Consider the following 16,034-nt stretch of genomic DNA (forward strand, 5'->3'; position numbering starts at 1 on the left):
GAGGAGGGTGAGGGAGGAGCAGGAAGGGAATCTGGAGATTATGGTCCAGGCAGCAGAAGGCACAGCGTCCAGTGATGTATGATGGTACATTATGGATTTTCTCTCTCTCTTTCTCTCAATCTTTATATCGATGACTCTTCCTCTCTCTCTCACTCTCTCCCGTATTCTCACTGTTGCCCCTCTATCCAGACGATTCTTCCAGGCTGCTTGTGAGGTTCCAGAGCTTGAGGACCGTTTTAACGTTGATGAATACTCAGACCGTGTGACTGTGACCAAGCCGGTGATTTATATTTCCATTGGAGAGATCATCAACACTCACACGGTGAGTTTACTGAGGCAGGACCAGGAGCAGCCTCCCTCTGGGTGCAGGGATTCAGCATTTCCCAAGGTTCAGTCTGTGGAGACACAGCTCACTGCTGGATCGCACAGTCTGGGTGAGCTTCTTATCCACTCAGACTGTGAGTGAACAGCCAGAACCAATCCTACGTTACGCTATTCCCAAAAGGGATGGTGCGTGTACAGAGCAACGATTACATGTGGCTGATCTTGGAAATACATTGCCCAACCTCTGATGCCATTTCTTTCCTGTAGCTTATTTTTTTAAACAGTAATTACACTTCAGTAACCATCTGTGGGGTTGGTTAGCTCAGTTGGCTGGAGGTCTGTTTGCGATGCAGAGGAATGCCAATAACATGAGTTTAATTCCGAAGTTACCACAATCAGTGTGGATGAGTTGGGCCAAAAAGCCTGTTTCCGTGCTGTATGACTCGATGAAGGACTCTCCAACACAACCTCTCCCCTCACCTGAGGCGTGGTGACCCTCCGGTTAAACCACCACCAGCCATCTCTCTCGAATGAGAGAGCATCCCCTGGGACTATGGTGACATTCCTTTAACATAGAGTATGAGTTTTATTTGTATAACACCTTTCACAACTCTCAAGGTATTTCCATGCACTTGATTAGATGTTAAGTGTAATCAGAGAGTGGGATTGCTGCCCACTTGGCCAGTCAGCATGTGTGAACCCCCAGTCAGCAAGAGGATAGTTATATCCTGAATTCATCTCTTTGATTGGTGCTTACTTGTTTTTGGGTCCACAGTCCATCTACCTGATTGATTGTTTTCTCTCATTTTGTAGCTTTTCCTGGATCACCAAGACGCTATTGCTCCTGAACACAATGATCCTATTCATGAGCTACTGGAAGATCTTGGTGAAGTGCCCACCATTGAGTCTCTAGTCGGCAAGTGCCTGCTGTTTTACTCTGCTCCTTTACCCCCTTGCCAGCTTCACCCAGACAGCACGGAGGAGTCAGGGTATGTTCCTCTCTAACTTGGGGATCAGACGCCTGACCTGGCCATTCCTAGCAGCTCCCTCCCCTCCCCTCACTACGGCGTTCTGAGCAGATTCACTCATGTGTGACCCTATCTGATCCAGTCATGTTCCTCCAGGATTTATGATGGCAATCCAGCTGTTTTAAGGTGGAATGTATCTGTTCTCCCTCTAGCAATTGGACTTTGTCACACTGTCCTGTGAGCTAACCACATACACAATAGGCAGCGAGATACCAAACCCTTCAGATCCCTGATACAGACCCCACTCGCTAACCATTGACTCCAGCTTCTCGATATCCAAAGGTTCCTGAACTGAGCTTCCAACCCCATATTGTGTACATCATCAAATTAACACCTTCCCACCTGTTGTTGTGGTTCTGTTCACCGAGCTGGGAATTTATGTTGCAGGCGTTTCGTCCCCTGTCTAGGTGACATCCTCAGTGCTTGGGAGCCTCCTGTGAAGCGCTTCTGTAATGTTTCCTCCGGCATTTATAGTGGTTTGTCTCTGCCGCTTCCAGTTGTCAGTTCCAGCTGTCCGTTGCAGTGGTCGGTATATTGGGTCCAGGTCGATGTGTTTGGACCCAATATACCTAGACAGGGGACGAAACGTCTGCAACACAAATTCCCAGCTCGGCGAACAGAACCACAACAACGAGCACCCGAGCGACAAATCTTCTCACAGACTTTGATCCTCCCACCTCCTTAGCGTGGTCCATGCCTCCCCTCCCTCGGTCCTCACTCACATTTCCTCCCATCTGTGTCAGACTGTTCCAGTGTTCTCCTGTGCTCCTAAAGCCTTGCCCTGTTTGTCAATTTGCATTTTTCCAGAATCCCAAAACACAGCTCCACATCCTATCATTGGTGTCAAATTCATCTGTGACCTCACTCCTCCCTTTCTCTGTCAACTCCTCCAGACCCTACACCCCTCCCTATCTCTGTCACCTCCTCCAGACCTACACCCCTCCCTACCTCTGTCGCCACCTTCAGCCCTACACCCCTCCCTATCTCTGTCACCTCCTCTAGCCCCTACACCCCTCCCTATCTGTCATCCCCTCCAGCCCATACACTCCCCTCCCTATCTCTGTAGCCCCTGCAGCCCATACACTCCCCCCCCTATCTCTGTAGTCACCTCCTTCAGCCCCTACACTCCCTCCCTATCTCTGTCACCTCCTCCAGCTCCAACACCCCCTCCCTATCTCTGCCAACTCCTCTAGCCCCTACACCCCCTCCCTATCTCTGTCACCCCCTCCAGCCCCTACACCCCCTCCCTATCTCTGTAACCCCCTCCAGCCCATACACCCCCTCCCTATCTCTGTCCCCTCTTCCAGCCCCTACATCCCCTCCCTATCTCTGTCACCTCCTCCAGCTCCAACACCCCCTCCCTATCTCTGCCAACTCCTCTAGCCCCTACACCCCCTCCCTATCTCTGTCAACTCCTCCAGCCCCTACACCTCCTCCGTATCTCTGTAGCCCCCTCCAGCCCCTACACCCCCTCCCTATCTCTGTCCCCTCCTCCAGCCCCTACATCCCCTCCCTATCTCTGTCCCCTCCTCCAGCCCCTACATCCCCTCCCTATCTCTGTAGCCCCTGCAGCCCATACACTCCCCCCCTATCTCTGTAGCCCCCTCCAGCCCATACACCCCCTCCCTATCTCTGTCACCTCCTTCAGCCCCTACACCCCCTCCCTATCTCTGTAACCCCCTCCAGCCCATACACCCCCTCCCTATCTCTGTCCCCTCCTCCAGCCCCTACATCCCCTCCCTATCTCTGTAACCCCCTCCAGCCCCTACACCCCCTCCCTATCTCTGTAACCCCCTCCAGCCCCTACACCCCCTCCCTATCTCTGTCAACTCCTCCAGCCCCTACACCTCCTCCGTATCTCTGTCACCCCCTCCAGCCCCTACACCCCCTCCCTATCTCTGTAACCCCCTCCCTATCTCTGTCACCCCCTCCAGCCCCTACACCCCCTCCCTATCTCTGCCATTGTTAGCTGTGCCTTCAGCTGCCTGGGCCCAGGCTCTGGAATTCCCTCTCTGCCTTGCGACTTCACCTTCCTCCTTGAACTCACTGTCAACTCGCCAAACGTTTTGTCTCCATCACAGTGTCTCAAGCTGTCACCCGGTGTTGCACCTTGTTCAGTGTCTGTGCCTGTGAAGATGCTGGGGAATGTTTTGCTTTATCAAAGTTATTTGTTGAATTAATTTATTGGGGTCTCTCTCCCACAGGTGAAGGGGGTTTTCATGAAGCGAATAAAGAGCAGCTTTCCAAGACAGAGCTTTCCCTGACGCTCACCAATAAATTTGATGTGTCTGGGAGTGAGAACGAGGAGATGAACGCACGTACTCTGTTGCTGAAGTAAGCTGTTTGCCTCGGGAAGGGTGACTGGGGAGGGGCTACAGGTTAAGAGCTTCTCAAAAAAAACTTAATTTCTGTAACACCTTTCACAACTTCCCAATTTACAGCCAATGAGGTGTTTTTGAAGTGATGACCAGCTAATTTGTCAGTCAGTGATGTTAGGGATAGATATTGGCTTAGACACAGAACACCACTTACCTTTGAGACAGTGTGGCTGGGGGATTGTTTATGTGGGACTGAGAGAACAGGTGAACAATATTACCTGAAAGATAGTGTGTTTGTGAGACTGCAGCAGTCCTTCACTTCTGCACCTTCCTCCAATTCTGGCTCTTGCATGTCCCCAATTTCAACCATCAATGGCTGTGCCTTCCACTGCCTGCATCCCAAACTCTGGACTTCCTTCCTATTCTGCTCAACCGCTCTCTCTCTCTGTCTCTCTCAATTCCTGTGTCTATGTTTCTCTCCCTTCCTCCCTGTCTCCCCCTCTTCTTTGAACTCTGCGTCGCTCTCTCTCAATTCCTCTTCTTTGAACTCTAGGTCTCTCTCTCTCAATTCCTCTGTTCCTATCTCTCTCTTTCCTCCCTCTCCCTCTTCTCCTTCAGGAATATCCCAAACCAGTCTGCAATGTGACCCTGACCGCGGTCTTGCTCTGTTCCAGCACCAAGCGTTTGATTGTCGATGTGATTCGCTTCCAACCCGGTGAAACGTTGACCGAGATCCTGGAGACCCCGGCCTTTGCGGAGCAAGTGAGTGCTGCATCTTCCCATTCTTGTGATGTCTCATCAGAGGGTTGATCACTGACTGACTGAGCTCCAGTTCCTAACAGGGCTTAAGAGCCTTCTGTCCCATGCTATCCATTCATGGAGCTGAGTGGTCTCCTGTCCTATCCTATCTGTGCAAGGGGCTGAAGTCCTCCTGTTCCTGTGCTACAGGATCAAGGGACTGAGTGGCCTTCTGTTTCTATACCACTGCCTTCTCCTCTTCCTGTGCAATCGGTTTCAGGTGCTGAATGGCCTCCTCCTGTTGGGATCATAGAATCCCTACAGAGGGAAGCAGGCCATTTGGCCCATCGAGTCCACACCCACCCTCCAAAGAGCACCTCACTCAGACCCATCCCCTATTTTATCCCTGTATCCAGCATGGCCAATCCACCCTAACCTGCACATCTTTGGACTCTGGGAGTAAACTGAAGCACCCGGAGGGTGCTCACGCAGACACAGGGAGAATGTGCAAACTCCACACAAGCAGTCGCCCGAGGATGGGATCGAACTTGGGTCCCTGGTGCTGTGAAGCAGCAATGCTAACCATTGAGCCACCGTGCCAGCTATAATCTGTGTAACAGGCTTGAGCAGCTCAATAGCCACCCTCTGTTCCTGTGACTGTTAAGTTAACTGAGGAACATTGTGTGCTAACAGAGAATAGAATGGCTTTGCTTTAAGAAATAGTTTGAACTGCAGATACCAAACCTCAGTGTTTGAGAGGCCCCTGCTGACGTTGTCTCTGTCTCTCTCTCTCTCCCCCCTCCCTCTGTCTCCCCACAGGATGCTGATCACCAGCGAGCCATGCAGAGGAGAGCTATCCGAGATGCCAAGACTCCCGAGAAGATGAAACAGAACCAAGTCCAGTCAGAGGAAAGCCAGATGTCTCTAAAGGAGAAGAAAGAGAAGATTGAACAGAACTTGAAAAAGTTGGCAACTCTGGGAAAAGTCAACCCAGTGAACAAATACCAGGACCTGATCAATGACATCGCCAAGGTAACACCCTTAGCACAAGGAGGTGGCCATTCACCTGGCACTCAGCACTCTCTCTCTGAATTCACTGCGAGAGAGGATGGGCTGGGTTCATGAGATACTCAACTCAGGTTGGCCTCACACACAGCTCAGTCTGAACCCAGTAAACACTACCCCAGCACTTACATTTGTATAGCACCTTGCATAACCTCAGGCTGCCTGGAAAGCCCATCACAGCCGATGAGGCAACATTTTGAAATGCAGTCGCTGGTATTAATGCAGGAAAGGGGTAGCACAGTGGCTCAGTAGGTAGCACCACTGCCTTACAGCACCAGGGATCGTCTGTGTGAAGTTTACACATTGTCCCCAGATCCGTGTAGATTTCGGGCGGCTGCTCCGGTTTCCTCCCACAGTCCAAAGATGTACAGGCGAGGATGGATTGGTTATGGGGATGGGGTTGGTCTGGGTGGGAGGTTCAGTGCCAAATGGCCTGTTTCTGCACTATGGGGACTGTATGAAACATACAGGCACAGGAAGATCCTACCAACTGCAATGTGATCATGACCAGTTACTCTTTATCCTGCAACAGGGGAGAAGCCCCTTGCCCGTCCCTAACTGCCCTGAACTGAGTGACTCGCTTGGGCCCTTTCAGAGGCAGGTAAGAGTCAACCACATTGCTGTGGCTCTGGAGTCACATGAAGGCCAGAGGCAGGGAACATTGTAGGTTAGTTACAGACAGTCCATTGCCTTCCCTAAAGGGCACTGGTGAACTAGATGGAGTTTTAGAACAATCAATGCTCACCATAACTTTCAGTTCCACGTTTTGATTTATTGAATATAAATTCCCCCCAGCATGGGCTATGGCTTATAGTCTAGTGACCATAACACTGCTGTCTGTCTTGTCTCACTGTGACAATCACTGGGGCATAAATCCCTGTAGAGGACAAACTCCCCTGCTCCTCTTCAATACACCACCTCATTTCCAGCTGAGAGGAAGGACTTCAGTTTAACCTCTTACATCTGTCCTCACGCACACCCCCAGTGTCTCATATATACTCATTCTCTCTCACTCACTCTCACATATTCTCTTTCTCTCACAACACACATTCTCACTCAGTCACACACACTCTCACTCAGTCTCTCACACACACACACTCTCACTTACTCACTCACTCACTCAGTCTTAAATTGACTCACCTTCGTTCATCTATCAGGAAGGAACTTCCAGTCTTCCCGGGGCATCCAGTTTGTTTTTTCAATCAGAAGAAACAAGCTGTTGAACCAGCCTCAGACTGCACCATTTCACTGTGTGCTGGAGTTCATGACACAGCAGTCCTCAGTTACACCACTAGATGGTGGTAAAATGCTGTGTGAATGTGAGGATCCAATGAATCAGTCTTGATCATAGGAACAGACCATTGACCCATCTGTATTTATAGGCGAAACACAAACCTCCTTCACCCTCCACCCTCCCCTTTATCTCACCCAAACTTAGTATGCTTCTGTCCATTTCTCCCTCCTGTCTGTTATCCAGGTTCCCTTTAAATGTGTCACATTCACTCCGAAGAGTAACCCACCCAGACTAATTTCCTCTCTCTCTCTCTGGGCTCCGGCTCCATCTCCACCCAACTGCTCATCTCTTCCTTTCTACTTTCTTCCCACAGATCGGTGCTGGGTCCACTACTTTTCATCATTTACATAAATGATTTGGATGTGAGCATAAGGGGTACAATTAGTAAGTTTGCAGATGACACCAAAATTGGAGTTGTAGTGGACAGCGAAGGAGGTTTCCTCAGATTACAACAGGATCTTGATCAGATGAGCCAATGGGCTGAGGAAAGCAAATCTTAGCAGAATTTATACACTTAATGGTAAGGTCCGAGGGAGTGTTGCTGAACAAAGAGACCTTGGAGTGCAGGCTCCTAGCTCCTTGAAAGTGGAGTCGCAGGTAGATAGGATAGTGAAGAAGGCGTTTGGTATGCTTTCCTTTATTAGATTACCTACAGTGTGGAAACAGGCCCTTCAGCCCAAACAGTCCACACCGACCCTCTGAAGAGTAACCCACCCAGATCTATTTCCCTCTGACTAATGCACCTAACACTATGGGCAATTTAACATGACCAATTCACCTGACCTGCACATTTTTGGACTGTGGGAGGAAACCGGAGCACCCAGAGGAAACCCACGCAGACACAGGGAGAATGTGCAAACTCCACACAGGCAATCACCTGAGGCTGGAATCGAACCTGGGACCCCGGAGCTGTGAGGCAGCAGTGCTAATCACTAAGTTACCATGCCGTGATATGTTTCTCAACCCTGTTCTCCTGCCTTCTCCCTTGATTTATTTTTGTCCTCGAGCGTCAGAGGGAAATGCTCTTATAGAGGTTTATAAAATCATGAGGGGCATGGATAGGGTGAATAACCAAGGACTTTTTCCCAGGGTCAGGGAGTCCAAAACTAGAAAGCATAGGTTTGAGGTGAGAGGAGAAAGAATTAAAAGGGACCTAAGGGGTAGCATTTTCACATTCTTTCTCACTCATTCACATATTCTTTCTCTCACACACACACATTCTCTCACTCACTCACACTCACTCTCAAACGCACATTCTCTGTCACTCTCACACGCACACATTTCTCTCACTCACTCTTTCACACACACATTCACTCACTCTCTCACACACACATTCACTCACTCACACATCCACACACATTCTGTCTGTATGGAATGAGCTGTCAGAGGAAGTGCTGGAGGCTGGTACAATTACAGCACTTAAAAGGCATCTAGATGGGTATATGAATAGGATGGGTTTAGAGGGATATGGGCCAAATGCTGGCAATTGGGACGAGATCAGTTTCGGATATCAAGTCGGTATGAAGGGTCTGTTTCCGTGCTGCACATCTCTGTGACTCTGAGTGATGTCTGGTGAACGTTTAGCCCCCAATCAGCATTGTGAAAAAGAAACCAGGGCTTATCTGGTCATTTAGCACATGGCTGTTTGGGATCCTGCTGTGCACACATTGGCCACTGCATTTCCCACAGCACACAGTGACTGCAGGACTTCACTGGCGGTAAAATGCCGTGAGACATCCAGAGATCCTAAAAAGCAGGATTATAAATGGTTCCTTTGTTTTCCAGGTCATCATGTCCTCCAGGCCAGAAATCCAACAGTATTCCCAATTTCTATAACTCCAGTGTTACCCCGGAGTGATTGACAAAGTGCCCTCTGCGATGGGCAATAATCCCAAGAATTCATTTAAAAACATTTCAACTCACAGGCAACCAGAGGCCTTTTTTTTTAAACGTGGGGTGGATACACTCAAGTTCATGAGTGAAAGCCTCACTGTGACTCCACACAGTCTTTCGCACTCCCTTTCCCAAACACACAAATGTTCAAATTTGTTCATACACTCTCTCACTCCTATTCGTATAAAAGCAAAACACTGCAGGTACTGGAAATCTGAAACAAAGGGTGTGCTAGAGAAACTCAGCAGGTCTGACAGCATCTGTGGAGAGAGAAGCAGAGTTAACATTTCAAGCCCAGTATTACTACTCTCCAGAGTAGGCGGCACGGTGGCACAGTGGTTAGCACTGCTGCCTCACAGCGCTGGAGACCCGGGTTCAATTCCCACCTCAGGCGACTGACTGTGTGGAGTTTGCACGTTCTCCCCGTGTCTGCGTGGGTTTCCTCCGGGTGCTCCGGTTTCCTCCCACCATCCAAAGATGTGCAGGGTCAGGTGAATTGGCCATGCTAAATTGTCCGTAGTGTTAGGTAAGGGGTAAATGTAGGGGTATGGGTGGGTTGCGCTTCGGCGGGTCAGTGTGGACTTGTTAGGCCGAAGGGCCTGTTTCCACACTGTAAGTAATCTAATCTAATCCTCTGAAGAACCAGTTATTCCAGCTTCAAAACATTAACTGTGTTTTCTTTCCACAGATGTTTGTCAGACCTGCTCAGTTTCTCCAGCAATCTGTGTTTGTCTCATATTCATACCCCTTCTCACACATAGATTCTCTCTGTCCTCATGCACACACCCAGTGTCTCATATGTACCCATACCCTCTCTTCGACACACAAGCGCACACTGAGACATATTCTCTCTCACTCACACATTCTTTCTCACTCATTCACATATTCTTTCTCTCACATACACACATTCCCTCACTCACACTCTCACACGCACATTCTCTTGTCAGTCTCACACTCACACACTTCTCTCACTCACTCTTTCACACACACATTCACTCACTCTCTCACACACACATTCACTCACTCTCTCTCACACATTCTCTCACTCACACATCCACACACATTCTGTCTCTCTCACTCACACACACACACACTAATATACATACAAATTTTCTCTCACTCATACATACAAATTCTTTCTCTCTCACACACACATTGTCTCTCACTCATATTCTCTCATTCACACACGTTCTCACACACACATGTTCTCCCACTTTCTCTCGCTCACAGATATTCTCTTTCTCACTCTCACACAAGCTCACATCCATTCTCTCTGTCGTACTCACACACTCTTTCTCACACACAAGCATGCACACTCTCACATTCTCTCACATACACCTGCACACACACATTCTCCCAGGCATAGTGTCACACACATACAGAGTCATAGAGATGTCCAGTACGGAAACAAACCCTTTCGTCCAATCCATCGATGCCAACCAGGTATCCCAACCCAGTCTAGTCCCACCTGCCAGCACCCGGCCCATATCCCTCCAAACCCTTCCTACTCATATACCCATCCAGATGCCTTTTAAATGTTGTAATTGTACCAGCCTCTGCCACTTCCTCTGGCAGCACAGTCCATACACATACCACCCTCTGAGTGAAAATGTTGCCCCTTAGGTCCCTTTTATATCTTTCCCCTCTCACCCTAAACCTATGCTCTCTAGTTCTAGACTCCCCCACCCCAGGGAAGAGACTTTTTCTATTTATCCTATCCATGCCCCTCATGATTTTATAAACCTCTATAACATCCTCTCTCTCTCTCATACACACACGCACTTACACAATAACATTAGCTGTTGTTTTCCACTTTAGCTGTAACTGTCAGAGTTCAGTTGCAGGGCTGTGTGCCACACTCTCACCTCCTCAGGGACCCGCACAGCTTGTATAACCGGTCAGAGAAACATCTTCCTCTCCACCCCACCCAAACACACCTCATTTGAATATAATTCACAGCCTGGTTATTTTTAAATAAATGAAATCTGATCTGCCTCAAGATTGCTTCTGATCACTCAGCAGGATTGCCTGCTTCTAGTGAAGTCTGAAATCAGAGCATAGAATTCTCAGAGAACCACTCACCATCCTGATTTGGAAATATATTTATATTCTTTCACTGTCGCTGGATTAGAATCTGGGAGTGACCTCCCCAGTAGTGTTGAGGTTCTGTCTATACCCAAGTCTGCAGCAGTTCAAGAGGGCAGCTGTCCACCGCCTACTCCAGGGCTGTTGGGGATGGACATTAAATGCTGGCCCAGTCAGCCAAGCTCACATGTGAAAATAAGAAAAAAGATGAGAGAGGTTGACAAATGGAAAAACATCATCAACCTGGAATTCCAACCCTGTTTCTCTCCATGGAAGTTGCTAGACTTGCTGATTAATTCCAGCTTTTCCTGTTCTTATTTTGTGCCATGTGAGAACGATGGTGCTGAGATTGGGCGATTTTTTTTCCCACAGTTTTCTGCTCCGTCTTTCCTCATGCACTTGAACATCTTGGAATGTTTATCTTTATTGAAGGTGCTATATGAATGTAAGTGGGTGTTTGGTATAAGTGTTGCCAGCATCTGCTGCTTCCCTCAACCCGTTGTTCCAGTGTGGCTGGACAGAGAAGTATTGGCCTGGTCAATGTGGGAGACATCGCAGCTGAGGCTGAGGATGATGCTGGCCATTTGTGATATTGCTGTCTGCACACTCAGCCCGTGCTGTGCAAGCACACCCGAGAATACACACCAACACCACCATGCACGTTCCTGAGCACACGCACACACACCCGTGAAATCAATTCTGCATGTACACACACGTGCAGTGTCATGCTGAACATGTGCAGACACCTGCACCTGAGCATGCACATATACCTACACACACGTGTACACACACATACCTACACACATACACACACGTGTACACACCCCATACGTGCACACACACATACCTACACACACGTGTACACACCCCACACATACCTACACACACACATGTACACACCCCACACATGCACACACATATAACTACACACACGTACACACCCTATACATGCACACACATACCTATACACACGTGTAACACCCCACACATGCAAACACACACAACTACATACATGTACATCTGCCCATGAGCACAGGATTAACACATATCTCTGCACATTTATCACCACACATGAAACCAAACTGGGATCTTCCTACTCAGTCTGGTTCAGTACCACACAGGTGGTATATTTGTCATAGCTCACATGCCAGGGGCAAATTTAATCCCTGCCTGTTCCTGGCTGCAGGACATTAGAAACCAGCGTCGATACCGGCAGAGGCGGAAGGCAGAGCTGGTGCGACTGCAGCAGACATACAGCGGCCTGATCTCCAAAACTGCCTTCTTCGAAGAGCAGATTGACTACTACAACCAGTACATCAAGACCTGCATGGATAACCTGGCCAGCAAAGGAAAGTGAGTAGCCCCACTTCCTTGTTCTGATACTGACTTGTTCCTGATGTTCCCAATGCACGCTGACCCTTAGCTTGGAAAAGATGAAAAGATAAACATTAATGCAAGGTTTATGAAGGTTTGTAGCTCAGGTTGAGGTTTAGGGTGTAGGTTTGCTCGCTGAGCTATAGGTTTGATATCCAGACGTTTCATTACCTGGCTAGGTAACATCATCAGTGGCCTAGGGCTTCACTTGGAGGTCGCCACTGATGATGGTACCTAGCCAGGTAATGAAACGTCTGGATATCAAACCTACAGCTCAGCGAGCAAACCTACACCCTAAAGATAAACATTAAAGTGCAGGGAACAGATCATTTAGTCCATTATTCTGCTGATGGCCCATTGGCAGAGCACTACAATGAGTCCCACTCCCTCCTATTCTTTCCCACTAGCCTTGCAAACCTTTCTTCCTTTTGAGAATTATTCTGGTTCCCTTTTGAAAGTTACTCCGAAATTTGTGTTATTTTGGGCAGTTTATTCAAAATCACTGCAGGAGGGAATGGGGAAAATATGACCATGGCATTGACCTGAAGGTTGTGAAGAGCTTAAAGACCAAGAGAGAAGAGAAACTCCACCTTTCCTGTCTCCTTATGTTTCTGTGATCACTGATCACTAGAGCTTTTCGGGTCTTTTTAAGCTACAAATCTTTCTTATCCTTAACCCTCTCCCTCTGCACCCACACCCACACGACCCCAAAGACTCTCACTGTCCAATTGTCTTCAACCTGAGAAACTCAGTCGGTGTGGACTTGTTGGGCCAAAGGGCCTGTTTCCATACTGTAGGGAATCTAATCTAATCTTTCCCTAAGGTCTCACCATGGTTTGTCTCTCATCACTGGAGACTGAGAGTCTCACTTGCTGAATGATAGTGAGTTAGAATTAGAATTCCTACAGTATGGAAACAGGCCATTTGGCACAACAAGTCCACACCAACCCTCCACAGAGTATTCCACCCAGACCTATTACTCTATACTTCCCCTGACTAATGCACCTAACCTTCACATCCCTGAATACTATGGATAATTCAGCTTGGCCAATTCACTGAGCCTGCACATCTTTGGACTGTGGAAGGAAACCAGAGTAAACATGGGGAGAATGTGCAAACTCAACACAGACAGTCGCCCGAGGCTGGAATCGAACCCGGGTCCCAGTCACTGTGAGGCAGCAGTGCTAACCACTGAGCCACTGTGCTGCCCCAGAGTGGACCATCGGTCTGGTGATTGCAGCTAATCAGGCTCCTAATCCAGAGATCAACAGCTCAAACCCCATCTCTATAGCCTTGGAGCTGACATTGAAAAGAATTGTAAACTCTCTTCCAGCCACCCTTATCCAGTCCAGAGCCATATATGACTCCAGTCTCAATACTCTCCGAAATGAGTCAGCAAGGTTCCACCCCGTTTCCCCCTCGCTCAGTGACCTTTCAAAGGACAGTAGAATCCAAGAGGACCTTCTGTTTATCCACCCCCTGTTTATCCGCACACACGCACACACACCCCACCCCCCGGCCATTGTTACACACCTGTGATTCACAACATATCAAAACTCCAGCAAGGGCCAAGTACGGCGGTGTCGGAGGTCTGAAATAAAACCAGAAAGGAGAAACTCAGCGGGTCTGGCAGCCTCTATGGAGAAAGAAACCAAATTTGTCAAACCAGACTCCAGCTGGAAATCTGTTTCTGTTTCCATAGAGGCTGCCAGACCTGCTCCGTTTCTACAGCATGTTATATTTTTTATATTCAGCCCACCCAAAACCAACTCCTGAGAAAGATGAAAAATTAAACTACAAACCCCAAACTGATTTGGAGGGAAGTATCTGAAAGTAGCCAGTAGTAAGTCTCCTCTCCTGGTTTTTATAACCTGATGTACCTCACTCAAACCCCTCCATCTGAAGCTGAAAGAAGGTATTGAGTGATGTTGCTGGAAATTGTTGCTTTGTTTGGCACGTGGCATGTTGTTTCTCACCCCTGTGCTTTGATGTTCTATACAGAGTTTCGAAGAAGCCAGGAGATGTTAAAGGAAAGAAAAGCAAACAGGTCTCGCAGCGATACACAGCAGCAAGGCTCCATGAGAAAGGTGTCCTGCTAGAAATCGAGGACCTCAATAGCAACCAGTGAGTGACAGGAATCCACCAGGAAATCCAGCTTGTGGTTCCTTTGAAAAGCGGGAGGTTTGCAGTTTCCTCTGTTGAGGTCGATGAAGGATATCAAAGTGGCACTGAGTGGTTTGATTCCTGTGGGGTAGACCAAGGGCTAAATGGCAAAAAATTTGGGATAGAAAGAGTTTGCAGTGGTAGTGTCCCTGCCTTGGAGCCAGAAGGCCCGGATTCAAATCTCACCTGCTCAAGTTGATTTAAAAATACCTGCATCTGGCTGGAGACTAGGCAGGGTTACACTGAGAAAGTAGGAGATGGTGAGGACTGCTGATGTCAGAGAAGCAAGTGTGGCGCTGAAAAAGCACAGCACGTCAGGCAGCATCCGAGGAGCAAGAGAGTCGACATTTCAGGCATAACCCTTCATCAGGCCTGGACTTTGATGCCCAATATCAGGAAATGACCAATCCAGGGAGCTGGGGAACATCTGGTTCTCCATTTCTTTATCAGGGTAGCACCTGGAGGTGGTGGTTAATCGATACACAGCCTTAAATAACAAAAATGATTTTGAATTTCAGTCTTGAGAACTTCAGTTAACAGCTGAAAATGTGTTGCTGGAAAAGCGCAGCAGGTCATTCAGCATCCAGGGAACAGGAGAATCGACGTTTCGGACATAAGCCCTTCTTTGGGCTTATGCCCGAAACGTCGATTCTCCTGTTCCCTGGATGCTGCCTGACCTGCTGCGCTTTTCCAGCAACACATTTTCAGCTCTGATGTCCAGCATCTGCAGTCCTCACTTTCTCACTTTCTCCTCAAAAACTTCAGTTAACACCCTGTCTTTCACAGGGAGAGTTGGAGGTTGCTTCTACCCCGATAGCTGTCCATTTGCAGCGTAAAGCTGAGATAAAAGACAGAGTTCTTAGGGGGTGCTGTTGTTTGAGGGAGTACACCTTATTCTTGTTTATCAAAAGGTAGCCCACCACCAGCATGTGCAGATTGGGCCTTGGATTAACCTCCCAAAAAGCTGACCTCTATCGGCACAGGAAATGTGTTGCTGGAAAAGCGCAGCAGGTCAGGCAGCATCCAGGGAACAGGAGAATCGACGTTTCGGGCATAAGCCCTTCTTCAGGAAATGGGTTGGCTTATGCCCAAAACGTCGATTCTCCTGTTCCCTGGATGCTGCCTGACCTGCTGCGCTTTTCCAGCAACACATTTCCAGCTCTGATCTCCAGCATCTGCAGACCTCACTTTCTCCTCTATCGGCACAGCACTGTCTAGGCACTGCAGTCAGGAGTCCATGTAAATTCCAGACTGGCTCTTTCAGTATGATTCATAGGCCAGGGCTCAGAGTGTTAACCAGGGCTGATGGAGGTATCACTCCCTGCTCACACTTTATTCTTTCCATCGGTTCATTTGTTTAATTAAACAGTTCTCTTCTGTTTTCAGGTTTAAAAACGTTATCTTTGACATCTGCCCAACAGAAGAGGTGGGTGACTTTGAAGTGAAGGCAAAGTTCATGGGAGTCCAAATGGAGACATTCATGCTACACTATCAGGTAACTGTCAAGGCCGGACATGGTCACCTCTGCTTTACCTTTTCATCCCCCGTTGGCACCTAGTACTGCAACATTTCAAAATATTACCCTGTTTGCAAAATCCCTAGTTTCCTTTTCCAACTCAGTAATCTCTAACAGCGCCACAGCCCTCTGATCCACTAATTCAGGCATTTCATACATCATCCATTTGAATTGTGTAACTAGTGGGCTTGTTTTTGGCTGCCTGGGCCCCATCAGCTTTGGGAATTCCTTTGTTA

The 16,034-nt window shown here is 48.3% G+C and overlaps 1 protein-coding gene across 1 annotated transcript in view; it reads left to right on the forward strand.

The window, feature by feature from the left end:
* Positions 1–16,034, forward strand: part of iqgap1 (IQ motif containing GTPase activating protein 1) — a 115,132-nt gene that overhangs the window by 96,709 nt on the left and 2,389 nt on the right. The window contains exons 30-37 of the mRNA XM_043680495.2: positions 190–322; positions 1,138–1,240; positions 3,557–3,686; positions 4,345–4,432; positions 5,228–5,440; positions 11,932–12,098; positions 14,121–14,243; positions 15,669–15,777. Of these exons, the coding sequence (XP_043536430.2) occupies positions 190–322; positions 1,138–1,240; positions 3,557–3,686; positions 4,345–4,432; positions 5,228–5,440; positions 11,932–12,098; positions 14,121–14,243; positions 15,669–15,777 (1,066 nt within the window). The remainder of the gene's footprint in view (positions 1–189; positions 323–1,137; positions 1,241–3,556; positions 3,687–4,344; positions 4,433–5,227; positions 5,441–11,931; positions 12,099–14,120; positions 14,244–15,668; positions 15,778–16,034) is intronic.

This window comes from Chiloscyllium plagiosum, unplaced genomic scaffold (assembly GCF_037043375.1).
Source record: "Chiloscyllium plagiosum isolate Xiang-an unplaced genomic scaffold, Cpla_swu_hap1 HiC_scaffold_42, whole genome shotgun sequence".
Lineage (NCBI taxonomy): Eukaryota > Metazoa > Chordata > Chondrichthyes > Orectolobiformes > Hemiscylliidae > Chiloscyllium > Chiloscyllium plagiosum.